Source organism: Phalacrocorax carbo, chromosome 26, assembly GCF_963921805.1.
Source record: "Phalacrocorax carbo chromosome 26, bPhaCar2.1, whole genome shotgun sequence".
NCBI classification, from domain to species: Eukaryota; Metazoa; Chordata; class Aves; order Suliformes; family Phalacrocoracidae; genus Phalacrocorax; species Phalacrocorax carbo.
Genome location: NC_087538.1, coordinates 5,341,302 through 5,367,010, shown reverse-complemented (window position 1 = coordinate 5,367,010; position 25,709 = coordinate 5,341,302). Strand labels below are relative to the sequence as shown.

The following is a 25,709-nucleotide window of genomic DNA, read 5'->3' as shown; positions in this document are numbered from 1 at the left end:
ATTCCCACGCACTCCCTGGGTGCAACCACGTTGCCCCCAAGCCGCCCCCACCTCACGGGCCTCACGCACAGCCCACCCTTGGCTTTATCGATGGGTATCATTTGTTCAAAATGCAGAGCTCTGGGGATTTCTCACAGGGAAATGACTGCTGGGAATCAGCTTTCCTTGCCCACCTGCCCCCATCGTGCTGAAAGCCTTGCACGGCGCCGGCTGGCGTCAGCGGGGACGAGGCACAAAGCACCGTTCTGGCCCCTCAGGACCACGTTTCTCAGCTGCGTCTCCTCCCAACCGGGGGGGGGATGGGAGCGGGAAGAAGAGTGAAAGCCCCGTTGATGAACCTGAGCTTAAGGAAGGCAAAGCTACGCCCAAAGAGGTGGGGACTGGCAGCGGGTCGAGGGTTTGAGAGGGGAAAAGCAGAAAGAAGTCGACACGTGACGCTGCAGGAATCATTTTGCGCGGCCGAAGGCGCCCTAAGCGAGAGCGAAAGGGGCAAAGCCCTTACCCAGCGCCGCCGCGGCCTCGTAGCCTCCGGCATCACCCCGAGGGACAACATCACCCCTGGGGGAGCACCATCCCCGCCATAGCCCCAGACAAAATGGGACTTTTTCTAAGCAAGCGCGAGCCACGGCGGGCTGGCAAAACAGAACCTGGCGGCCAGAGAAGGGAGGGGAGAGAGAGGGGAGCGCCTGTTTTACGCCTCTGACCTTGGAGAAGAGCCGAGAGGCTGATCAAAGGGAACATCCCGCCTCAGGAGGCACCGAGAGCTGGGTCACAGAGCCTGTAGTCAAAGGGAACCATGAGTCGGGGTGTTGGCAAGAGCTAACACGGAGGGGCCTCTAGGTGAACTCTCCCCATTAGAGCGCCCAGCATCCCCCAAAGCAGGGCAGAAACCCCCCTGCTCCAACGAGCCCCTCGCTCTCGGAGCACGCGTGGGGCACTGACAGGCAGCTGAACCTCTCGAGCGGAGCGAGACGAGGCCTGAGCAGCAGCTCGATGGGCGGCAGTGCGGGTGTGGGCTGTCACGGGCACAGGGCGCTGTGCCAACGCCTCGCAGCGCACGGCAGCTCTGTGCAGTCACCGCCCAGCCCCCAGCCCAGCCCCCAAACGGGCCCGTCCAAACCCCGCGGCTCTGGGCGGGGGTTGGCGTTTTGCAGCGCGGGCGAAGGAACCCGCTCTTCGGGACCCCAGCTCTGGGGGCCCCGGCGGGGCCCGTGGCAGCCACCGCACCGCGCCTGCCTCACCCTTGGCCTGGCCCAGCGCCCTCTCCTCCCAGTGCTCTGCAGCTTCTTTGCTGAAGGCTCCAGCTCCAGCGTGAATTTCATTCCCTGCAGAGGCTCGAGAGGGGCGCGGGGGTCGCTCCTGTCGTGCCCCCGCTGAGCGGGCGGTCGCCACCTCCCCCCGCCGCCGATTCGGCGCCTTCTGGGCCCAGAAGTTCCCTTTCACCGCTGGGGACGTCCCCCCTGGCCTCCCCTTACCTCCCCCCCTCTCTGCGGCAGGGCGGCCCCGCTGCCAGGCTTTCCGCAGGCCCTCGCCAGCGCGGCGTGCGTTGCCGATACCCTCTCGCCCGGCCCCAGCGTTATTTACTGCCTCGGGAAGGTTCTCAGGGGTCAGTTGCCACCCCTCACGCTGACCCTCTCTTAACCACGACTAACTCCTGCGCTACCCCGCCGCATCCCAGAAGAACAGGCACGTTTGCCGTCGCAATTCCCCCCTTTGGGAGTTGCAGACGTTTCACCCGGGACGTCCATAATCTGTGGCCCGTGTTACGCTGCCGACAAAGACAGGCCTCGGCATCGCCGCCTTCATGCGGCTCGTTGTCGTTGCCAGGGTGGGCGTCGCAACCCCTGGAACAACCGAACCCGGGACCAAACCGCCCTGCGAGGGACCGTCCACCCGCCCTTCCAAACCCGAAGTCTGTGGCTCTCCGTCCCAGGCCGAGCGCGGCGCCCGCTCCCCAGGACCTGCCCGGCTTTCTGGCTTACAGGAATAACAGGAGGAGAATCGGGTCCCACGTGCTGCGGCTGCTGTTGTGGCTCTGTCCGTGTGTGAGGAGCACGTACCGTCTGCTCTCGGCCCTCTGCGGGCCTTGACCAAAGGCACTGACCTCCCTGCCGGGCCCGGGGGCCGCATCCTGCGGGGTTTCTGCTCCGGTGCGCCTCAGGTGGGGACACAAGGAGAAATACTCGAGGTGTTGGGCACCTTCCCGAAGCCCGGACCCAACTTCAGAACGAAACTGGCCTCTAATCCTTCACTTTCTGCTGGCGGCATTACAACAGTTAGAGTTTTGGCCTCCGTGTCTCTATCACCGTCCCCCACAAAACTGCGATACCTGCAACGGAGAGCGCGCCCTGTGCACGGCCTAAATCCGCATAAGCCATGCCCGGAGCCCAGGCACGACTCACGACTCGCCCCTTTCCAAGGGCTTTTGTTCTGTTTCCCCACAGCCCACGTACCTGGTGGGCGTCCTGCCCCGAGCCGGCTGTGACGAGCCCGCGGCCCCCCTCCATCAAGCCTGGCTGCCGCAGATGTAGTCAGGAGGGCTCGAGAGGCTCCTTCCCAACGTCCTGCCACAGGTCCCGCGTGCCACGTCCTTAGACAGAGCCCCTCTCCCGACCCAAATTTGGGGGCCGCAGGAGCCGGGCCTAAGGGTGAGCTCAGCTCACCTCTTCAGGGAAGACAAAACCTGCCCTGGAGGAATCCCATCCTCTTTAAGACACTCTTTCCCTACTGACTCTGTCGGGCCCGGCTCACGATTTAGGCTTCCATCAGGCCTCCCCTGCGGTATTTCAAAAGGGCCGACCCTTTCTCTGGGTCTCGCTGCAACCCCTGCTCTCGGCGACGCGGCCGGGAGAGCGTCCGGCCGCTTGAGCTGCTCTTCCTGACAAATTCTGCTCACCTGCCTTTGCTTCGTTTGCCTCATTCTTTCCACCTTCCCACTAGACCGCGGCCTCCACGGTGTGGGTCCGTCCCGCTGCCTCGCGCATCGCCTTCCCAGTGAGCGGATGACTTTTGCCACCAGACGGGCTCCTCGCTCTGAGGGCGTTCCAATCGGCATCCCGAAACCAGGGCTTATTCCTTCCAGTGCCACTGGGACTGCTTCTCCAGCCTGAGGGGTGCCACAGGGAGAGGCTTCTGGCCACCCAGAACGAGCAGCCACCAGCACCAGCCCATACGCCCCGGCGCCCTACGCGCGGCCGGCCCCTGGCACGGCATCCTTGCCTTAGGTACCTTTGCAGCCCACCCTGCGGGGCTTTCGCCGCACCGCACGGGCAGGCAGCCGCCCCTCGGGCGAGAGGAATGCCTCTTCCCTTCCAGGCGCCTTGCTCAGAGCCCCTGGCGCCGGGGCTGGGAGCTTCTCCCCGAGAACGCCTCGGTGCCGGCCGGAGGTCCTGCGACCGCGCGGATCCCTGGCGGGTCAGGAGCTCCTCGGTCCCCCCTGCGCCGCCAGAGCTCTCCCCGAAACCGGGACCGACCCTCCTGGGCGCGAGGCAGCGGCGAGAAGCAGGCCCTCCCTTCCCTGCAGCGCCGGGCGCAGGGGGGACGCTGCCGCCTCCCGCGCCCACCGGCTGGGCTTGGCTTTGGCATTTATCCATGGCGGGTAACGCCCCGCGCCCACCCGACCCGGAGCCGGTGACGGGACCCGCCGCCCCCTTCTTCCAGCGCTCGGCAGCCTCCCTGCTTTTCTAAACAGCTCAGGCTCCGGCGCGAATCGGAGCCAGGGCAGAGGCTCGAGGGGAGCGGGGGGGTCGGTCTTTTCCTGCCCCAACGGGGTCGGTGGTGGTCGATGAGGTGGGACGTGTTGGTGAAGCTCAGCCCGCACTCGGGGTACTTGTGGGGTCTCTCCCCGGTGTGGAGCTTCTTGTGGAGCTTGAGGTTGAACCTCCGCGTGAAGCTCTTCCCGCACTCGGAGCAGAGGTGGGACCTCTCGGCCGCGCGCGGGCCCCGCTGGAGGAGCTCCGGGCTTATCGCCGGGCCCCGGGGCTCGGCGGGTCCCTCCGGCCGCCGGGACGCGAGGTCGGAGCCCTCACCGAAGCCCTTCCCGCGGCCGGGGCGCTGGTGGCCGCGGGGCTGCCGCTGGTGGCCCGGGCTCTTCCGGCAGCCGAAGCTTCGCCGCCGCTCGTGCGCCCGCTCCTCGCCGGGGAACGTCCCCCCGGGCGCCTCCGAGGCGGCCGCAGGAGGAGGCGGCCGCGCCGGCCCCTCGCCAGGCCACGGCCCCGCTCCCGGCCGCTCCGGGGGGGCTTTGTGCTCCTCGGGACCCCGACGCCCGCCCCCGCCCTCCATCCTCGAGCTGGACCCGCCTCGTCCTCCTTGCTGGGGGTCTCCGGGCTGGGAAGTCTCTCGGTGGCCGCCGTCACCTGCTGAGAGAACGGGGCCGAGGTGTGACCGCCCCACCTGCAACACCGGGGGGGGTCTCCAAGGTGGGAGGATGGTGGAAATCACACCACGGTTTGGGCTGGAGGGACCTTTTGAGGCCATCGAGTCCAAGCCCCTGCCACGAGCGGGGACATCTCCCACTAGAGCAGGTCGCTCCGAGCCCCGTCCAACCGGGCCTTGGGTGTCTCCAGGGATGGGGCATCGACCACCTCCCCGGGGAGCCTGGGCCGGGGCTTCACCACCCTCGGCGTGAAACATTTCGTCCTTAGGTCCGGCCTAAACCCACCCTCCTTTAGTTTAAAACCATCCCCCCTTGTCCTGTCACATCAGGCCTTGCTAAAGAGGTCGCCCCCCACCCTTCCTATGGTCTCCCTTTAAGAGGCCGCATGGAGGCCTCCCCGCAGCCGCCGCCTCCCCAGGACGGAGAGCCCCAACTCCCCCAGCCCGGCCCCGCCGCAGAGGGGCTCCGGCCCTGGGAGCGTTTCCGTGGGCAGCATTTCCCGCGTCGCCTGGGAGGATCCGCTCCGCGGCCTCCCCGGCACCGAGCGGAGGCCGACGGGGCGGCGCCTCCCCGGGCCCTCCTTTCTACCCTTTTATAAAGACGGGCACAACATTCCCCTTCTTCCAGTCCCAGGGACGTCACCCGGCGGCCACGACTTCCCAGATATGGGATATCTGGGATACGCAGGGTCACCGCATCATAAGGTTGGGAGAGACCTCGAGGATCATCAAGTCCAACCTCAACCCAACCCCCCCAAGGCCTCCTAAACCATGTCGAGGGCCGCGTCTGCGCGGTGTTTGAACCCCCCCAGGGACGGTGACTCCCCCACCTCTCGGGGCAGCCTCTGCCAGGGCCTGACAACACTTTTGGTGAAGAAATTGTTCCTAATCTTCACTCTAAACCTCCCCTGGCGCAGCCTGAGGCCGTTCCCTCTCGTCCTGTCACTGGTGACTTGGGAGCAGAGACCAGCCCCCCCCTCACTCCAGCCCCTCTCAGGCAGCTGCAGAGAGCGAGAAGGGCTCCCCTCAGCCCCCCCTTCTCCAGGCTAAACCCCCCCAGCCCCCCCAGCCGCCCCCCAGCACACTTGTGCTCCAGACCCTGCCCCAGCCCCGCTGCCCTTCTCTGGACACGCTCCAGCCCCTCAAGGCCCTTCTTGTCCCGAGGGGCCCAAACCTGAGCCCAGCACTCGAGGTGGGGCCTCCCCAGGGCCGAGCACAGGGGCCCCATCCCTGCCCGGCCCCTGCTGGCCACACCAGTGCTGACACAAGCCCGGGGGCTGGTGGCCTCCTTGGCCACCCGGGCACTGCTGGCTCATGCCCAGCCGGCTGTCAGCCAGCACCCCCAGGGCCTTCTCCGCCGGGCACTTCCCAGCCCCTCTGCCCCAGGCCTGGGGCGCTGCCTGGGGTTGGGGTGACCCAAGGGCAGGACCCAACACCGAGCCTCGCTGACCCCACAAGGCCTCCACCACCCAACGTAGCACAGCACACCAGCAAACGGGGGGTCCCCGCACCCCCGCGACCCTCCCGCCCGGCGCCGGGCGCAGCTCGAACCCAACCGAAGCCAGTTTCACCAGGACGGACCCAAGAAGTCAAGGTTACCTGGTGGGACCGTGGTCTGGCGGCTGCTCTGCTGCGTGTGCCGGGGCGGCGACGCCGCTCGGCCGCCCTCCCCCTCCTTGCTGTGGACCTTCTTGTGGGCGTTACAGCGGAAGTTTTGGGTGAAACCCTTCCCGCAGACGGGACACTTGAAGGGTTTCTCGCCCGTGTGGACCGTCTTGTGCCTCACCAGGTCGGAGCTTTTCCGGAAGCTCTTCCCGCAATCCCGGCACTTGTAGGGTCTCTCGCCCGTGTGGACGCGGCGGTGCATGAGGAGATATTGCTGCCGGGCGAAGCACTTCCCGCAGTCGGGACAGACGTAGGGTTTCTCATCGGTGTGGACCACCTGGTGGGAGATGAGGTGGGAGCTTTGGCTGAAGCTCTTCCCGCAATCCAAGCACTTGTAGGGCTTCTCCCCGCGGTGGAGCATCTCGTGGATGAGCAGCGGGGAGCCGTCGTTGAAGCCCTTCCCGCAGAGGGAGCACTTGTAGGGCCGCTCGCCCGTGTGGAGGCGCTGGTGGCGGACGAGGTGGTTCCTCCAGTTGAAGACCCGGCCGCACTCCTCGCACTTGTGCAGCTTCCGCTTGGGTTTCGGCTTCGGCTGGGACCCGCTTCCGCCCAGCTCATCCGCGTTGCCTTGGTTGGCCGTTTCTCCCCACCTCACCCCAACGCCGTCGCCTCCCGGCCTCCAGATCCCGCAGCCTTCGTCCCGCGTTGCCTCCTCATCTTCAGCAGCGCCTTCCACCACCCCCGCGCCTTGCTCCACCTTCACCACGACCTTCTCGGGGTTCTTCTCCTTGCTCGTCCACCCCATACCTGTGGGGACGAGAGAGGGGGACGGTGGGGGGTGGCGGGGGTGGCGGGTGGCGGTGGGGGGTCACCACCGCGCCCGCGGCCGCCCCTTCAACGCGCCCGGTCGCGCCGAGCTCTCGCCCGGCCATGGCGGACGCCGCGGGGGGCTGACGGAGCCCCCGCCGGCCGAGGGTCTGACCCCCAGCCGAGCCGGGGAGGGGGTTGGGGGGCGATGGGGGATGGGGGGGCGCATCCCCAAGGGAAAAACCCGGCTCCGGAGCGGGGACCTTCCCACCATTTCATGTCTCCGGCGTTTCGCTGCCCGATCCCGCTGCCCGCGCGCAGCCCCCCCCGCCACCGGCGCGTCCCTCCGAGGGGGCTTCGGCGCCCCCGCCCAAAAAACCCTCCCCCCCCCGTATATATTAAAAAAAGCGGGGGGAAAGGGGTTTTCCACGCTGTTCCAACGCGGTGGGGGGATGCGGTGGGGGGACACGCCGGTGGGGGGGATGCGACCCGCGGGTGGTGCCCCCCTCCCCCAAACCCACCTCCCCTGTCTCGGTGCCCACCGCCCCGCCGAGCTCTGGGTGCAGGGTGGGGGGGTGGGGGTGAAGGGGGGGGTGTCCCCAGCGCCGCTGCCGCCGCCGCCCCCTCCCACCGCTCGGCGGCTCAGCCTTGTCCCAGCCCCTTCCTGCGCCTCCGCACACGCAGCCGGGCTGCAACCGGCCCCCGGGGCGGGGGGGGCGGGGGGCGGGGGCGGGGGCGTCCTCCCCCGCCACTCCTCCCCCCGGGCACAGAGGGGCGGGGGGGGGCGGGGGAGCCCCGTCCCCTCCCCCTCCCCGGGGGAGAGCATCACCCTCGGGGCAGCTGCACCCCCACCCCCCCCCGGCGAGCATCAGTGGGGGAGGGGGGAGTCCCTGCCTCGGGGGGTGTCACCTTTGGGTGACCGGCGCCCCCCGGAGAGCGTCGCTCCTGGGGGGGGGGGCAGCAGCCATGGGGGGGAATCACTCGTTGGGGGGGGGCATCATGTCCAGGAGAGCCCCCTCCAACTGCAAACATCACCCCTGGGGGGGCAGCACCCCTGCGGGGGGATCACCCATGGGGGAGCATCGTCCCTGGGGGGGCATCGTGTCCAGGAGAGCCCCCTCCAACCCAGACATCACCCCTGGGGGGGGCAGCACCCATGGGGAGGCATCATCCTTGGGGGGGGCATCACCCGTGGGGGGGGCATCTTGTCCAGGAGAGCCCACTCCGACACAAAACATCACCCCTGGGGGGGCAGCACCCACGGGGGGGCATCACCCACACCCAGGAGAGCCCCACTCGACCCAAAACATCACGCATGGGGGGGCTTCATCCTAGGGGGTGCAGCACCCACGGGGGGCGTTGACCTTGGGGGGGCATCACCCACGGGGGGGTTTCGTCCTCCAGTGACCATCGGCCAAGGAGAGCGTCAACCCCAGGGGATCATCACCCCTGGGGGGGGCATCACCCATGGAGGGGCATCATCCTTGTGGGGACATTGACCTTGGGGGGCATCGTGTCCAGGAGAGTCCCACCCAAACCAAAACATCACCCCTGGGGGGGCAGCACCCATGGGGGGGCATCACCCACATCTAGGGGAGCCCCCTCCAACCCAAACATTATGCATGGGGGGCACGGTCCTTGGGGGGGCATCATGTCCAGGAGACCCCCCTCTGACCCAGAACATCACCCATGGGGGGGGGCATCACTCACGGAGGGGCATCACCCATGGAGGGGCATCACTCATGCAAGGGGATCACCCATGGGGGGGCAGCACCCACGGGGGGGCAGCACCCCCGGAGGAGTGGAAGGGGAACAAGCCGAGAGCTTGCGGGTAGAAATCAAGGGGCAGCGGAATAACGGCGACCCTGATGCGGGCGTTGGCTCCAGCCCACCTGGTGAGGAAGAGGAAGTCGGTGAAGGCTCCGCAGACCCCTGGAAGGAGCCTCACGGTGGCGGGCCCTGGTCCTCGTGGGGGGGACCCCCAACCACCCTGAGATTCGCTGGAGAAGCAACACGGCGAGAAGCAACGCGGGAGGTTCCCACGGAGCATCGAGGACCCCAGAGCCCCAGAAGACCGTGGGGGTCGGGGAGGGGCCTCCGGAGACCCAACCCCCCGGCTCGAGCAGGGACACCCAGGGCAGGGGACACACGACCGCATCCCGCGCCCCTCGCGGTGCTCCCCAGGGGGCTGCGCTGGGGCCAGCCCTGGTCAACAGCGTCTCTTGGGGTCTGTGGGGTCCCTTCCCTGGGGACATTCACCCCCCGCCTGGCCGCGGCCCTGGGCCCCTGCTCTGGGGGGGCCTGCTCAAGCGGGGGGTGGGACGGGGTGAGCTCCAGAGGGTCCTTCCAGCCCCCACCAGGCTGTGGTTCTGTGACCATCACCCAAGGGAGACCATCACCCATGGAGGGGGCACCATCCTCAGGTGACCATCACCCAAGGGAGACCATCACCCATGGAGGGGGTGTCATCCTCAGGTGACCATCACCCAAGGGAGACCTTCACCAATGGAGGGGGCACCATCCTCAGGTGACCATCACCCAAGGGAGACCATCACCCATGGAGGGGGCGTCATCCTCAGGTGACCATCACCCAAGGGAGACCATCACCCATGGAGGGGGTACCATCCGCACGTGACCATCACCCAAGGGAGACCATCACCCACGGAGGGGGCGTCATCCTCAGGTGACCATCACCCAAGGGAGACCTTCACCAATGGAGGGGGCACCATCCTCAGGTGACCATCACCCAAGGGAGACCATCACCCATGGAGGGGGTACCATCCTCAGGTGACCATCACCCAAGGTAGACCATCCATCTCCAGGGGTTCAGCACGGCCCTCAGGCAGCATTGTCAGGGCCTAATCAGGGCTTATTAGCATTATCAGGGCTAATTAGCATGAATGACCCTGATCAGCCCCACCTAGGACCAGCTGATGGCCCAAGGGCTCTCCTTAAGCCCAGCCCAGGGTGCTGGGCTCTGTTGGGGGGGCCATGGCCAAGGCTGAGCTGCAGCCCATGGTTCCTCCTGATGTGCAGACTTGGTTCCTGCCTCGACCCGGGACCTGCCTCATCCCTCTGGCTTTGCCTGATGATCCGGACCCTTGGCGGAACGTGGCTGCTCTGCAGGACCCTTCCTCCCCATCAAGTCACCCACAGAGGTGTCAAGGAGAGAATTTTTATAGGAAAAGCCTATTTTATGAGTACATTGGAATGCGTGGGGAGGTGGTAGGTGTCAGGAACTGAGCGCCTGGCCAGAGACCACCCCCAGCCCTTCAACTGGCCCCGTTTGATGAGGCTTTGGGGGCTGGAGGTGAAGTAGAGAGGAAGAGGGTGGAGATGTGCGGCTCCTTCTCCCCAGACTCTCATCTCGGTTCTGGCACTGGGGGGTTTCTCTTCCCTATCTCAGGGGGGTTCTGACGCCCTCGGGTCCCAACAGCCTGGTTGGGTCGGACTCTGCCCGTAGCAGAAGCACAAGGGCGTCTCAGCGGAAGCGCCTTGCTTGGAGACATCACCTTAGGAGAGGCAAATGTGCCTTAGCCACGGCTACATCTTGTCGCAGGCTCCAGCAGGAGCGGGGATAGCTCTGCTCAGGTGGGGGGGCCGCCATGGCTTCCCTGGGAGAGTCTCGGGGCGCCCTGGTGGCACGACGCAGCCGGCAGAGCCTTGGGCATTGATCATGGCTGCTCGTGGACAGCAGCATGGATTTCCCCGTCTTGGTCATGTCCTGCTGTCGGCGTGCGCGGGGCCCGTCGTCCCGTGGGGAGGGTCGGCAGGGGGATGCAGGAAGGGAGCAGAGGCTCCTCCTCGCTGGGGACGGGTGGGGGCGAAGGAGGTGACCTCAGGGTGAGTTGGGCGGACAGGAGCACCCAGAACCAGGGATGGATCCTCTCCCCACTCAAGGGGCCCTTTGGGAAGGTGTAGAGCAGGTCTTGGTTGTCAGCGTTGAAGAAGGCTACCTTCTGTGCCTCAGTGTCCAGGTAAACCCGAATCCTCCGGGGTCTCTTTGTGAGGCTGAGAACTGTGCGCTCAGGGGAGGTCAGAGCCCGATACTCTCCCTCCCAGTGACGAATACCCCAGATCCCGTTTTGAGGATCCCGGTCGATCTCCCCCTTCCTCTCCGTGGACTCCTTGGCCACCCCCAATTCCCAGAACCCTCCTTCCTCCATCCCCACATCCACATCCCAGAAGTATCTCCCGGAGGTGAATCCCTCCTGGCCCAGGACGCAGGGGTAGGTGTCGTATCTCTCGGGGTTATCTGGCACCTCTTGCCGCGTGTCTCCCCACCGTACGCTCTTCCCACCATCCGAGAGGATGAGCTCTGGGTGCGCCGTGTCCGCGTCCAGCGTGACGTGCACTGCGGGGAGAGGGGGAGAGCTCAGCTGGAGACCCCCGTTGCCTTTGGGGTCTCCTCAGGTGGGCTCCCCTTGGAGAACTGATTTGTGGGACCTCAAGTGCCACAAAAAGAGAGACAGAAAAAGGGAGATGTGGTGGGGAAAGGGAGCGGGGGGCATCAGAGCAGTTGGGGCGTGGAGGCTCAGCCCTCCATTTACCCACCCCCCCACCAGCAGCACAGGGGAAGAGACCCATGGAGAGGCAAAGCCCCACACCCCAGTACCTTCTTCCACCGGCACAAAGGTCTTCCTCCACCCTGAAAGCAAAGAGACGTGGTCACAAGCAGGTGCGGTGGCATGAGGAGGGGCCGTGGGGTGATTTGGGGTGGTGGTCCCCAGCGCTGCAGACCACTCCCAGCCATGCTTGCCTTTCATGTACCCAAATTTACCTTATTTGACAACGTAGATTCACCAAAATGGGAACATGGACATCCTTCCTGGTCCAGTTTGGGGGTTTTTAGTTAGCCCCTGGGAGTGTTTGCCATCACTCTTGGAGGGGGCTTGGTAACAAACCTGAGCAAGGCACATCCCATCCCCCTCGCCCCTCCCACTGCCCCCTGAATTCTGTGCTGTGTGAAAGACCACGCGGGTGGGGGAAGAGCAAGGATCAAACTTACGCAGCTCCGAGACATGTTTCTCTGAAAAAGAAAAGAGCAAGAACTGTTTTCAGTAAAAGCATGTGCTTGTTGGGCTCCAACCCTCATCCCCTGGTCCCTGCGTAGCCACCAAAGCCACGGGTGTGTTAAGAGGTGCTTTGATGGTGCCAGAGCTCCAGAATCTGCCCAGGGAGGGGAGAGGGGATGGGAGGGGAAACCGGCTCAGAGGAAGGCCTTTGGGGCACCCAAAGGGCTGGGAGGAGTTGGTGGGGTTGGTGCCACCAGAGAGTTGGGCTCAAGCTCGTGGGAAGCTGGATGACGAAGGGTTGGGGAAGGTCGTCTCCTTTGTTTAGGGGGTTTTGGGGGTGGAGGAAGCAAAGCAGGGCTTGTGTATTTCCATCTCCCGACCCCTGGAAGGGAAATAACAATTTAACTAAAAGCAGGAAGAAATAGGTGGGATTGCTGGCAAATGCTCATTTGGTGGTGGGAACTTGTCCAGGCACCCGAGGACCTCTTTGCTTTTCTGCTGCCTGGGGCTTTGGGAGTTGAGCTGAAGGAAGGGTTGGGTTGATGTTGGAAGGGGGGGCAGGTTTAATTTTGGGGGAAAACCTGCTGAACTGGTTGTCTGAAAGAGGGTTTTGATGGGCGGCGTGCCCTGATGCCAAGAGCAGAAGGGTGCCTGGGTCCTCCTCTCGCTTGAGGCCTCTCCGTCAGCCATGTGGCCATCAACGCTGGCGATTTGACGTTGGGCGCCAAGGGGAGATGGGGATTTATCGCTGTCTGGGGTGGCCTTTGGGGACAACCATGCCAAGGTGGGTTTCATTCCCTTGAGGATGAGGAAGCTGGTTTTCTTCCTCCATATTGCTACTCCTCCAAAGCCAGGGAGGCTGATTTTTGTTATTCCAGAATTCGGTTACCCCAAAGCCAAGCTCTCCTCAAAAGCCGTACCCGAGGTAGAATTCAACTCCTACAAACCTGCGGGCTACGGACGGGCTTCCTAAACCGCAGCCCATCTCCTCAGAGGTTTATTACCCAAAAATGAAGAGATTTGGTCTCCCCTAGGGTCGGTCACCCACGTTGGCCAGCCCCGATGGAGTCAGGCACTTGATCTGGTCCCGCATTTGCTCGCCCCCTCCCCGCTGCCTCATGAACTGCCGCCATGAAGCAAGTGTCCCTCTGCAGCTCGTATTTTCCCCTCAGCGACAGAAAAACCCCACATCACTTACGGATTTCGGCATCGCGTTTCCCTGGAAGGAAAAGCAGGAATAACTGTGAGAGGAAGTTTCCTTCCTGACAGGAACTTGTGAGCGGCCTGGGGTACGGGAATGGGGCGGCAGCTCCGCACCAACGGCATCACTGGCAGAGCGTGGTTAGAAAAGGGGAAACAGCAGGAGGAAAACAGGGATTTCCCTAATTCCGTGTCTATTTGGTGTGCTTTCAGAATTTAAATGAAGTCTTTTCAACCCTTCCCCACTCCTCATAATTCTTTCAAATGTCTTTTTGGTGTGAAATTACCCACCAAATGCCACTTTCAAGGCAAATCTCGGAGATGCACGCATGCGAGAGCCAACCCTCATCGCTACCAAAAACCCCCACCTTATTTTCAAAAGTGGGGGAGAAAAATAAAGTGTCTCTTACCTAGTTCTCTGCTTTGGGCTGTAAGAGAGAAGAGAGAACGTCACGTGGGTTACAGGAAGGTTTCTCCCACACCTACGTCATGCGAGGGTGACCCACAATGGGGACATTTCAGGTGTGTTTTGGGTCGGCTGATGCTGGATTTGGGGTCTGGTGTGACATGGGGGTGTCTGGTGGTGTTGGAGCTCTGCCTCCTGCGCCTGCAGCCCCAGGGTTTGCTTTGAGGCTGTGGTGGTTCCCCCTGGTCAAGGGCATGAGCTCTTGGGGATGGAGATTCTGCGTTTGGGGCCTCCAAAGTGCTCTTTTTGGCATGTTTCAGTGGGACTGAGCTCGAGGGAGTCTGAAATGTGTGGGGGCAGCTGGTCCTCCCGTGAGCAGGTCCACGTCATTCCGTGTGCTCTTGGGTGCTCAGAGACCCTCTTGGGTGCCCCAAAGTCCCCTTGCTCCTGCCTAATGCCTTACCTCGTAGCCGTGAGATGAAAAGAGGGAAGGCAACCAGGGAAGCGAAGCAGGCAGCCAGGGTCACGAAGAAAGCCACCTTCCAGGGATATTCCTTTGGGAAAATGGAGTCTGGAATAGGAAAATTGCCCCAGTTGGGTTAATCTGGGATGCAATGACGGGTGTACGTTGTGTGTTGGAGTGAACGTGCCTTTCCGTAAACTTTGAGCATCTTTGTTGAAATATTTAGACCTGAGGTAGATATTTCATAGTGTGTCCTTGAAGTTTAATTAAAAAATCCCTGATTTATTGAAGGTTTCTTTACAAAACTACACTGAGACCAACTTTCTCCTAAAACAATAATTCAGTGTTCCTTGGCCTGGAATTGGTGGCATTTCTCCCTCTTTGCCTCCTGCCCCAGATGAACCCAGAACCGCACGGACTTTCACTCTGGGCACACCCAAGCCTGGTTTGTTTCTCCGGAGGCTGGTGTTGCTCTCCTGGAGAGGTGTGAGGGCTTTGGCCGTGGGCCAGGCCCTGTTGTGCAGGGATCTGGGGCCAGGCAGGTGGGGAGATGCTGGCGAGGAGCTGGGCTGCCCAGCAGAGAGAGACCAGAGGGGATTTGTGCGTGGGGGTGGGCAAATGGGACATGCCGGGGGCGCGTCTTGTAGACAACCCTGACTCCTGCCTTTTACCTGCTACCTGCAGCTCCACAGAGGCTTCTTCATCAAAATCCCCATCTTGGACGAGACACTGGTACTGTCCCTCATCGCTCAGCCGGGTGCTGAGGATCCTCAAGGAAACGTTCCCAACAGAGAGGCCCTCCTTTGACAGCTCTGTCCTCCCCCGGTATTGGGGATTCTGCAAGGAGTAGTCGTCCCACCCGCTGCGGTAATAGTGGATGTGGTTGGAGATTATTGACTGAAACCACAGGACGTCCATGTTCTCGGCGTTCAGCCTCGGGGAGAGGCGGCAAGGCAGCACGACGTCTTCTCCCACGACGGCAGTGACCGGCTGGTCGGGTCCCAAGACCCTGAACTGGGCTGCGAAAGGTGGCGGGTGAGAAGAAGAGACGCCTGAGACACACGGGCACACGCGGTTCTGCTGCTGCCTCGGTGTGCACGTAATTGAGTTGGGTTTTTAAGGACTGTGGTTGGGTTCGTGGCACATCTGGAAGTGCTGGAGGCAGAGTTTGGGGTCTTTTTAGACGGTCGAGGACTGGGCTGGCTCTGGAGCTCCACCCATGGAGATGACGGATCCCCAAACCCTCACCGCTTCGTAGGGCGCTTCCACCACCTCCCACGAGACCCCACACCTCGCTCTTTATCCCACCTGCCTTTTAAATACACCTTTTGCATCGTGTTAAGATGCCGGGGGGAAAAAATAGATCCCAAAGGGTGGGTGTCACGGAAGAAGTTCTGGAGCTCCTTACCGCCCTCCAGCTCAGGGACGAGAAAGGCACAGGAGAAAATCACAGCACGAGCCAGGGCAGAGGTGACGCGAGGGAGGCAGGGGCGTGAGGAAACCAGCACCTTCCCATCCGCTTTCACTGGGGAAAGATGAACGGAGGGGAACGACAAATCCATTTAACACAACCGCGGGGGCGGTGCCGAGAGCACCCATTTGAAGGGGGTTTTGTAGATGAAGCCTGGACAGAAAACGCTGGAGAACTCGGCACTGGTGAAAAAGCGTGTAGGGTGGGTGGGATCAGTGGGCTCCCTGCACCAAGCCCTGCTCAGAGCGGGCCGAGGGGCTGGGTAGCTCTGGGTCCTGCCCGCGTGAGGTTGGTACCTCCAGGGATGGAGGTGCCCCTCCTCCCTCGACCTTTTCCCACCCACCCACAGAATAAAATACCCCCATTCTGCTGTCTCTGACGGTGCTCTTTGCACAGCCCGGGCTCAGGTCCGGCACTGCTGTCACAACTCTGCAAGGGCTCAGGGCTTCCCGCAAAGCCGGGAGGGCAGGAGGGAGAAAGGGGCAGTTTGGGGTGGTGGGAGCTGATTTTTGCAACCATGGGGCAGGGTTGAACAGGCTGCGCTCTTAAACAGAACCACAACAAACCATCCCATAAATCCCCGCACCCCAAAACCCCCACCCCCATTCAGATTTGGCCCTGGGCTGGGTCCCCTGGTTGGGGGAGGTCCCCAAAGGTCCCCGTGGGGACCCCCATGGCCGGCTGCACCCCTGGGGGCCCCTTCCACCCGCGTGCCCCCCGATGCCCGCCCAAGCGCCCTGCCCTACCAGCCCTGCCTGCTGGGGTGCAGGCAGCCATCGCTCCTGGCGGGGGTGGGCTGCGGTGCTGCGCTCCTGCCCCCCGCCGTGGGGCTGGGAAGGGGGAGACAACAGCGCAGCCCCACAAGGGACCTGAAACCGAAAGCAGAATTCCCTTTCTCTTCGTGCGTTTTGGCTTCTGGGAAGGGAGGTGGGGCAGATCCGGGCGGGCACAAGCCCATAACTGCCTCCGAGACAAGGTCAAAGTACAAACCCTCAGGTCACACCTCCCCCTCTGTCCGTCCGTCCGTCCGTCCGTCCCGGGTGCATCGTCGCTGCTGCCCAAGGGCCGAGCGTGCAGCCGACCCCTGCCTGTGCGATTTACATCTCTCTCTCTCTCTATATATATATGCAGTGCAGGCATTGCCTTTGCAAGAGCGTTTTTTCCCTCAAAGTCAGGCTTGTGATGTCACTGAACAACAGGCACCAGCAAAGACTGGAGGGACAACCTCTGAGCTCGTCCTAAAGGAGCCGTGGCCTTGGTCTGGAAAGCTGCTGGCTGATAAGGGCATGAGTCACAGCTCCCTTCCTCTCCCTCGAGCTGAGATACCGCCAGGAACTTCCTTAAAGCCTTTCAACGAGCTCACAGGTATCTCCCGCGACCCCTCCCACGCAAAAAATAGGGAAAACGGCTTTTTAGGAGGGCTAAATCTCAGGATCAGCTGCAGCGAGCTCTTCTTTAATTTCCCACGACAGCTTTGCTGCCGTCCACGCCTCCGCCTCTGCCTGTCCAACGCGCGGCGTGTTTAGGATGGGGGTGAGGTTGGAAGCCAGCACCGGGCTGGGGTCGGCACCAGGAATAAACCTTTCGTTGCACCTTCCCCCGTCACTTCTGCACCAGGAATAAACCTTTCCGGGCACTTTTCCCCTTCGGTTTTGCCCCTTGTGCCACCTTTTGTTCTAATAAAGCGGAGCCCCAGTAAAAACAGACGCATGGGAGCAGCTCAGAGAGTTTATTCTTTCCCATTTCGACACCCCAGGGAAGGGCATTTGCCAGATGTGGCTGCAATTATCGGTTTGAGGAGCAGAGGAGGAAAACAAGGTTAAATACAAAAAGCAAAGAAAGAGTTAAAAACCCACCCAGCAGAAGAGGAAAAATCCCCCTCCTTTTGTTTCAGGCATTCCCACGCATTCCCTGGGTGCAACCACGTTGCCCCCAAGCCGCCCCCACCTCACGGGCCTCACGCACAGCCCACCCTTGGCTTTATCGATGGGTATCATTTGTTCAAAATGCAGAGCTCTGGGGATTTCTCACAGAGAAATGACTGCTGGGAATCAGCTTTCCTTGCCCGCCTGCCCCCATCGTGCTGAAAGCCTTGCACGGCGCCGGCTGGCGTCAGCGGGGACGAGGCACAAAGCACCATTCTGGCCCCTCAGGACCACGTTTCTCAGCTGCGTCTCCTCCCAACCGGGGGGGGGATGGGAGCGGGAAGAAGAGTGAAAGCCCCGTTGATGAACCTGAGCTTAAGGAAGGCAAAGCTACGCCCAAAGAGGTGGGGACTGGCAGCGGGTCGAGGGTTTGAGAGGGGAAAAGCAGAAAGAAGTCGACACGTGACGCTGCAGGAATCATTTTGCGCGGCCGAAGGCGCCCTAAGCGAGAGCGAAAGGGGCAAAGCCCTTACCCGGCGCCGCCGCGGCCTCGTAGCCTCCGGCATCACCCCGAGGGAGAACATCACCCCTGGGGGAGCACCATCCCCGCCATAGCCCCAGACAAAATGGGACTTTTTCTAAGCAAGCGCGAGCCACGGCGGGCTGGCAAAACAGAACCTGGCGGCCAGAGAAGGGAGGGGAGAGAGAGGGGAGCGCCTGTTTTACGCCTCTGACCTTGGAGAAGAGCCGAGAGGCTGATCAAAGGGAACATCCCGCCTCAGGAGGCACCGAGAGCTGGGTCACAGAGCCTGTAGTCAAAGGGAACCATGAGTCGGGGTGTTGGCAAGAGCTAACACGGAGGGGCCTCTAGGTGAACTCTCCCCATTAGAGCGCCCAGCATCCCCCAAAGCAGGGCAGAAACCCCCCTGCTCCAACGAGCCCCTCGCTCTCGGAGCACGCGTGGGGCACTGACAGGCAGCTGAACCTCTCGAGCGGAGCGAGACGAGGCCTGAGCAGCAGCTCGATGGGCGGCAGTGCGGGTGTGGGCTGTCACGGGCACAGGGCGCTGTGCCAACGCCTCGCAGCGCACGGCAGCTCTGTGCAGTCACCGCCCAGCCCCCAGCCCAGCCCCCAAACGGGCCCATCCAAACCCCGCGGCTCTGGGCGGGGGTTGGCGTTTTGCAGCGCGGGCGAAGGAACCCGCTCTTCGGGACCCCAGCTCTGGGGGCCCCGGCGGGGCCCGTGGCAGCCACCGCACCGCGCCTGCCTCACCCTTGGCCTGGCCCAGCGCCCCCTCCTCCCAGTGCTCTGCAGCTTCTTTGCTGAGGGCTCCAGCTCCAGCGTGAATTTCATTCCCTGCAGAGGCTCGAGAGGGGCGCGGGGGTCGCTCCTGTCGTGCCCCCGCTGAGCGGGCGGTCGCCACCTCCCCCCGCCGCCGATTCGGCGCCTTCTGGGCCCAGAAGTTCCCTTTCACCGCTGGGGACGTCCCCCCTGGCCTCCCCTTACCTCCCCCCCTCTCTGCGGCAGGGCGGCCCCGCTGCCAGGCTTTCCGCAGGCCCTCGCCAGCGCGGCGTGCGTTGCCGATACCCTCTCGCCCGGCCCCAGCGTTATTTACTGCCTCGGGAAGGTTCTCAGGGGTCAGTTGCCACCCCTCACGCTGACCCTCTCTTAACCACGACTAACTCCTGCGCTACCCCGCCGCATCCCAGAAGAACAGGCACGTTTGCCGTCGCAATTCCCCCCTTTGGGAGTTGCAGACGTTTCACCCGGGACGTCCATAATCTGTGGCCCGTGTTACGCTGCCGACAAAGACAGGCCTCGGCATCGCCGCCTTCATGCGGCTCGTTGTCGTTGCCAGGGTGGGCGTCGCAACCCCTGGAACAACCGAACCCGGGACCAAACCGCCCTGCGAGGGACCGTCCACCCGCCCTTCCAAACCCGAAGTCTGTGGCTCTCCGTCCCAGGCCGAGCGCGGCGCCCGCTCCCCAGGACCTGCCCGGCTTTCTGGCTTACAGGAATAACAGGAGGAGAATCGGGTCCCACGTGCTGCGGCTGCTGTTGTGGCTCTGTCCGTGTGTGAGGAGCACGTACCGTCTGCTCTCGGCCCTCTGCGGGCCTTGACCAAAGGCACTGACCTCCCTGCCGGGCCCGGGGGCCGCATCCTGCGGGGTTTCTGCTCCGGTGCGCCTCAGGTGGGGACACAAGGAGAAATACTCGAGGTGTTGGGCACCTTCCCGAAGCCCGGACCCAACTTCAGAACGAAACTGGCCTCTAATCCTTCACTTTCTGCTGGCGGCGTTACAACAGTTAGAGTTTTGGCCTCCGTGTCTCTATCACCGTCCCCCACAAAACTGCGATACCTGCAACGGAGAGCGCGCCCTGTGCACGGCCTAAATCCGCATAAGCGATGCCCGGAGCCCAGGCACGACTCACGACTCGCCCCTTTCCAGGGGCTTTTGTTCTGTTTCCCCACAGCCCACGTACCTGGTGGGCGTCCTGCCCCGAGCCGGCTGTGACGAGCCCGCGGCCCCCCTCCATCAAGCCTGGCTGCCGCAGATGTAGTCAGGAGGGCTCGAGAGGCTCCTTCCCAACGTCCTGCCACAGGTCCCGCGTGCCACGTCCTTAGACAGAGCCCCTCTCCCGACCCAAATTTGGGGGCCGCAGGAGCCGGGCCTAAGGGTGAGCTCAGCTCACCTCTTCAGGGAAGACAAAACCTGCCCTGGAGGAATCCCATCCTCTTTAAGACAATCTTTCCCTACTGACTCTGTCGGGCCCGGCTCACGATTTAGGCTTCCATCAGGCCTCCCCTGCGGTATTTCAAAAGGGCCGACCTTTTCTCTGGGTCTCGCTGCAACCCCTGCTCTCGGCGACGCGGCCGGGAGAGCGTCCGGCCGCTTGAGCTGCTCTTCCTGACAAATTCTGCTCACCTGCCTTTGCTTCGTTTGCCTCATTCTTTCCACCTTCCCACTAGACCGCGGCCTCCACGGTGTGTGTCCGTCCCGCTGCCTCGCGCATCGCCTTCCCAGTGAGCGGATGACTTTTGCCACCAGACGGGCTCCTCGCTCTGAGGGCGTTCCAATCGGCATCCCGAAACCAGGGCTTATTCCTTCCAGTGCCACTGGGACTGCTTCTCCAGCCTGAGGGGTGCCACAGGGAGAGGCTTCTGGCCACCCAGAACGAGCAGCCACCAGCACCAGCCCACACGCCCCGGCGCCCTACGCGCGGCCGGCCCCTGGCACGGCATCCTTGCCTTAGGTACCTTTGCAGCCCACCCTGCGGGGCTTTCGCCGCACCGCACGGGCAGGCAGCCGCCCCTCGGGCGAGAGGAATGCCTCTTCCCTTCCAGGCGCCTTGCTCAGAGCCCCTGGCGCCGGGGCTGGGAGCTTCTCCCCGAGAACGCCTCGGTGCCGGCCGGAGGTCCTGCGACCGCGCGGATCCCTGGCGGGTCAGGAGCTCCTCGGTCCCCCCTGCGCCGCCAGAGCTCTCCCCGAAACCGGGACCGACCCTCCTGGGCGCGAGGCAGCGGCGAGAAGCAGGCCCTCCCTTCCCTGCAGCGCCGGGCGCAGGGGGGACGCTGCCGCCTCCCGCGCCCACCGGCTGGGCTTGGCTTTGGCATTTATCCATGGCGGGTAACGCCCCGCGCCCACCCGACCCGGAGCCGGTGACGGGACCCGCCGCCCCCTTCTTCCAGCGCTCGGCAGCCTCCCTGCTTTTCTAAACAGCTCAGGCTCCGGCGCGAATCGGAGCCAGGGCAGAGGCTCGAGGGGAGCGGGGGGGTCGGTCCTTTCCTGCCCCAACGGGGTCGGTGGTGGTCGATGAGGTGGGACGTGTTGGTGAAGCTCAGCCCGCACTCGGGGCACTTGTGGGGCCTCTCCCCGGTGTGGAGCTTCTTGTGGAGCTTGAGGTTGAACCTCCGCGTGAAGCTCTTCCCGCACTCGGAGCAGAGGTGGGACCTCTCGGCCGCGCGCGGGCCCCGCTGGAGGAGCTCCGGGCTTATCGCCGGGCCCCGGGGCTCGGCGGGTCCCTCCGGCCGCCGGGACGCGAGGTCGGAGCCCTCGCCGAAGCCCTTCCCGCGGCCGGGGCGCTGGTGGCCGCGGGGCTGCCGCTGGTGGCCCGGGCTCTTCCGGCAGCCGAAGCTTCGCCGCCGCTCGTGCGCCCGCTCCTCGCCGGGGAACGTCCCCCCGGGCGCCTCCGAGGCGGCCGCAGGAGGAGGCGGCCGCGCCGGCCCCTCGCCAGGCCACGGCCCCGCTCCCGGCCGCTCCGGGGGGGCTTTGTGCTCCTCGGGACCCCGACGCCCGCCCCCGCCCTCCATCCTCGAGCTGGACCCGCCTCGTCCTCCTTGCTGGGGGTCTCCGGGCTGGGAAGTCTCTCGGTGGCCGCCGTCACCTGCTGAGAGAACGGGGCCGAGGTGTGACCGCCCCACCTGCAACACTGGGGAGGGGTCTCCAAGGTGGGAGGATGGTGGGAATCACACCACGGTTTGGGCTGGAGGGACCTTTTGAGGCCATCGAGTCCAAGCCCCTGCCACGAGCGGGGACATCTCCCACTAGAGCAGGTCGCTCCGAGCCCCGTCCAACCGGGCCTTGGGTGTCTCCAGGGATGGGGCATCGACCACCTCCCCGGGGAGCCTGGGCCGGGGCTTCACCACCCTCGGCGTGAAACATTTCGTCCTTAGGTCCGGCCTAAACCCACCCTCCTTTAGTTTAAAACCATCCCCCCTTGTCCTGTCACATCAGGCCTTGCTAAAGAGGTCGCCCCCCACCCTTCCTATGGTCTCCCTTTAAGAGGCCGCATGGAGGCCTCCCCGCAGCCGCCGCCTCCCCAGGACGGAGAGCCCCAACTCCCCCAGCCCGGCCCCGCCGCAGAGGGGCTCCGGCCCTGGGAGCGTTTCCGTGGGCAGCATTTCCTGCGTCGCCTGGGAGGATCCGCTCCGCGGCCTCCCCGGCACCGAGCGGAGGCCGACGGGGCGGCGCCTCCCCGGGCCCCCCTTTCTACCCTTTTATAAAGACGGGCACAACATTCCCCTTCTTCCAGTCCCAGGGACGTCACCCGGCGGCCACGACTTCCCAGATATGGGATATCTGGGATACGCAGGGTCACCGCATCATAAGGTTGGGAGAGACCTCGAGGATCATCAAGTCCAACCTCAACCCAACCTCCCCAAGGCCTCCTAAACCATGTCGAGGGCCGCGTCTGCGCGGTGTTTGAACCCCCCCAGGGACGGTGACTCCCCCACCTCTCGGGGCAGCCTCTGCCAGGGCCTGACAACACTTTTGGTGAAGAAATTGTTCCTAATCTTCACTCTAAACCTCCCCTGGCGCAGCCTGAGGCCGTTCCCTCTCGTCCTGTCACTGGTGACTTGGGAGCAGAGACCAGCCCCCCCCTCACTCCAGCCCCTCTCAGGCAGCTGCAGAGAGCGAGAAGGGCTCCCCTCAGCCCCCCCTTCTCCAGGCTAAACCCCCCCAGCCCCCCCAGCCGCCCCCCAGCACACTTGTGCTCCAGACCCTGTCCCCACCCAGCTGCCCTTCTCTGGACACGCTCCAGCCCCTCAAGGCCCTTCTTGTCCCGAGGGGCCCAAACCTGAGCCCAGCACTCGAGGTGGGGCCTCCCCAGGGCCGAGCACAGGGGCCCCATCCCTGCCCGGCTCCTGCTGGCCACACCAGTGCTGACACAAGCCCGGGGGCTGGTGGCCTCCTTGGCCACCCGGGCACTGCTGGCTCATGCCCAGCCGGCTGTCAGCCAGCACCCCCAGGGCCTTCTCCGCCGGGCACTTCCCAGCCCCTCTGCCCCAGGCCTGGGGCGCTGCCTGGGGTTGGGGTGACCCAAGGGCAGGACCCAACACCGAGCCTCGCTGACCCCACAAGGCCTCCACCACCCAACGTAGCACAGCACACCAGCAAACGGGGGGTCCCCGCACCCCCGCGACCCTCCCGCCCGGCGCCAGGCGCAGCTCGAACCCAACCGAAGCCAGTTTCACCAGGACGGACCCAAGAAGTCAAGGTTACCTGGTGGGACCGTGGTCTGGCGGCTGCTCTGCTGCGTGTGCCGGGGCGGCGACGCCGCTCGGCCGCCCTCCCCCTCCTTGCTGTGGACCTTCTTGTGGGCGTTACAGCGGAAGTTTTGGGTGAAACCCTTCCCGCAGACGGGACACTTGAAGGGTTTCTCGCCCGTGTGGACCGTCTTGTGTCTCACCAGGTCGGAGCTTTTCCGGAAGCTCTTCCCGCAATCCCGGCACTTGTAGGGTCTCTCGCCCGTGTGGACGCGGCGGTGCATGAGGAGATATTGCTGCCGGGCGAAGCACTTCCCGCAGTCGGGACAGACGTAGGGTTTCTCATCGGTGTGGACCACCTGGTGGGAGATGAGGTGGGAGCTTTGGCTGAAGCTCTTCCCGCAATCCAAGCACTTGTAGGGCTTCTCCCCGCGATGGAGCATCTCGTGGATGAGCAGCGGGGAGCCGTCGTTGAAGCCCTTCCCGCAGAGGGAGCACTTGTAGGGCCGCTCGCCCGTGTGGAGGCGCTGGTGGCGGACGAGGTGGTTCCTCCAGTTGAAGACCCGGCCGCACTCCTCGCACTTGTGCAGCTTCCGCTTGGGTTTCGGCTTCGGCTGGGACCCGCTTCCGCCCAGCTCATCCGCGTTGCCTTGGTTGGCCGTTTCTCCCCACCTCACCCCAACGCCGTCGCCTCCCGGCCTCCAGATCCCGCAGCCTTCGTCCCGCGTTGCCTCCTCATCTTCAGCAGCGCCTTCCACCGCCCCCGCGCCTTGCTCCACCTTCACCACGACCTTCTCGGGGTTCTTCTCCTTGCTCGTCCACCCCATACCTGTGGGGACGAGAGAGGGGGACGGTGGGGGGTGGCGGGGGTGGGGGGTGGCGGTGGGGGGTCACCACCGCGCCCGCGGCCGCCCCTTCAACGCGCCCGGTCGCGCCGAGCTCTCGCCCGGCCATGGCGGACGCCGCGGGGGGCTGACGGAGCCCCCGCCGGCCGAGGGTCTGACCCCCAGCCGAGCCGGGGAGGGGGTTGGGGGGCGATGGGGGATGGGGGGGCGCATCCCCAAGGGAAAAACCCGGCTCCGGAGCGGGGACCTTCCCACCATTTCATGTCTCCGGCGTTTCGCTGCCCGATCCCGCTGCCCGCGCGCAGCCCCCCCCGCCACCGGCGCGTCCCTCCGAGGGGGCTTCGGCGCCCCCCCCAAAAAAAACCCCTCCCGCCCCGTATATATTAAAAAAAGCGGGGGGAAAGGGGTTTTCCACGCTGTTCCAACGCGGTGGGGGGGTGCGGTGGGGGGACACGCCGGTGGGGGGGATGCGACCCGCGGGTGGTGCCCCCCCCCTCCCCCAAACCCACCTCCCCTGTCTCGGTGCCCACCGCCCCGCCGAGCTCTGGGTGCAGGGTGGGGGGGTGGGGGTGAAGGGGGGGGTGCCCCCAGCGCCGCTGCCGCCGCCGCCCCCTCCCACCGCTCGGCGGCTCAGCCTTGTCCCAGCCCCTTCCTGCGCCTCCGCACACGCAGCCGGGCTGCAACCGGCCCCCGGGGCGGGGGGGGCGGGGGGCGGGGGCGGGGGCGTCCTCCCCCGCCACTCCTCCCCCCGGGCACAGAGGGGGGGGGGGGGGCGGGGGAGCCCCGTCCCCTCCCCCTCCCCGGGGGAGAGCATCACCCTCGGGGCAGCTGCACCCCCACCCCCCCCGGCGAGCATCAGTGGGGGAGGGGGGAGTCCCTGCCTCGGGGGGTGTCACCTTTGGGTGACCGGCGCCCCCCGGAGAGCGTCGCTCCTGGGGGGGGGGGCAGCACCCACGGGGGGGAATCACCCGTTGGGGGGGTCATCATGTCCAGGAGAGCCCCCTCCAACTGCAAACATCACCCCTGGGGGGGGCAGCACCCCTGCGGGGGGATCACCCATGGGGGGGCATCGTCCCTGGGGGGGCATCGTGTCCAGGAGAGCCCCCTCCAACTCCAAACATCACTCCTGGGGGGGGCAGCACCCCTGCAGGGGGGATCACCCATGGGGGAGCATCGTCCCTGGGGGGGCATCGTGTCCAGGAGAGCCCCCTCCAACCTCGACATCACCCCTGGGGGGGGCAGCACCCATGGGGAGGCATCATCCTTGGGGGGGGCATCACCCGTGGGGGGGGCATCTAGTCCAGGTGAGCCCACTCCGACACAAACATCACCCCTGGGGGGGCAGCACCCATGGGGGGGCATCACCCACATCTAGGATAGCCCCACGCAACCCAAAACATCATGCATGGGGGGGCATCATCCTTGGGGGTGCAGCACCCATGGGGGGCTTTGACCTTGGGGGGCATCACCCACGGGGGGGTTTCGTCCTGCAGTGACCATCGGCCAAGGAGAGCGTCAACCCCAGGGGATCATCACCCCTGGGGGGGGGCAGCACCCATGGGGGGCATCATCCTTGTGGGGACATTGACCTTGGGGGGCATCGTGTCCCGGAGAGTCCCACCCAACCCAAAACATCACCCCTGGGGGGGGAGCACCCACGGAGGGGGCA

General features: G+C 64.7%; 2 protein-coding genes across 3 annotated transcripts; both read right to left on the bottom strand.

Moving 5' to 3' along the window:
- Positions 1-352: 352 nt before the first annotated feature.
- On the bottom strand, positions 353-24,740 carry LOC135317523 (zinc finger protein 226-like). The gene is made up of 6 exons (XM_064473816.1): positions 24,550-24,740; positions 23,212-24,024; positions 20,854-21,592; positions 19,421-19,566; positions 5,974-6,786; positions 353-4,358 (listed from the first exon to the last, which is right to left on the bottom strand). Exons 2-6 carry the CDS (start codon positions 24,020-24,022, stop codon positions 3,586-3,588), a joined length of 3,282 nt encoding a protein of 1,093 aa, XP_064329886.1. The 5' UTR covers positions 24,023-24,024; positions 24,550-24,740; the 3' UTR covers positions 353-3,585.
- On the bottom strand, positions 9,948-16,252 carry LOC135317605 (butyrophilin subfamily 1 member A1-like). 2 transcript variants are annotated; one of them, XM_064473961.1, is made up of 9 exons: positions 16,088-16,252; positions 15,279-15,395; positions 14,542-14,889; positions 13,871-13,978; positions 13,412-13,429; positions 13,000-13,020; positions 11,795-11,815; positions 11,402-11,434; positions 9,948-11,140 (listed from the first exon to the last, which is right to left on the bottom strand). In XM_064473961.1, exons 1-9 carry the CDS (start codon positions 16,116-16,118, stop codon positions 10,461-10,463), a joined length of 1,377 nt encoding a protein of 458 aa, XP_064330031.1. In that variant the 5' UTR covers positions 16,119-16,252; the 3' UTR covers positions 9,948-10,460. The 2 variants fall into 2 exon arrangements, with proteins under 2 accessions (XP_064330031.1, XP_064330032.1); XM_064473962.1 differs by lacking the exon at positions 11,795-11,815 and having other exon boundaries at positions 16,088-16,251.
- Positions 24,741-25,709: the final 969 nt, after the last annotated feature.

Coding starts and splice junctions, on each gene's coding strand:
- LOC135317605 (XM_064473961.1), bottom strand. CDS start 16,118: ATGGCTGCCTGCACCCCAGCAGGCAGGGCTG. Junction 13,979..14,541: donor TGTGGAGCTGCAGGTAGCAG/GTAAAAGGCAGG, acceptor TTCCTATTCCAG/ACTCCATTTTCCCAAAGGAA. Junction 11,141..11,401: donor CTTTGTGCCGGTGGAAGAAG/GTACTGGGGTGT, acceptor CTCTCCCCGCAG/TGCACGTCACGCTGGACGCG.
- LOC135317523 (XM_064473816.1), bottom strand. CDS start 24,022: ATGGGGTGGACGAGCAAGGAGAAGAACCCCGAGAAGGTCGTGGTGAAG. Junction 6,787..19,420: donor GAAGGTGCCCAACACCTCGA/GTATTTCTCCTT, acceptor TCGTCCCCACAG/GTATGGGGTGGACGAGCAAG. Junction 4,359..5,973: donor CCAGACCACGGTCCCACCAG/GTAACCTTGACT, acceptor CCGTTCTCTCAG/CAGGTGACGGCGGCCACCGA.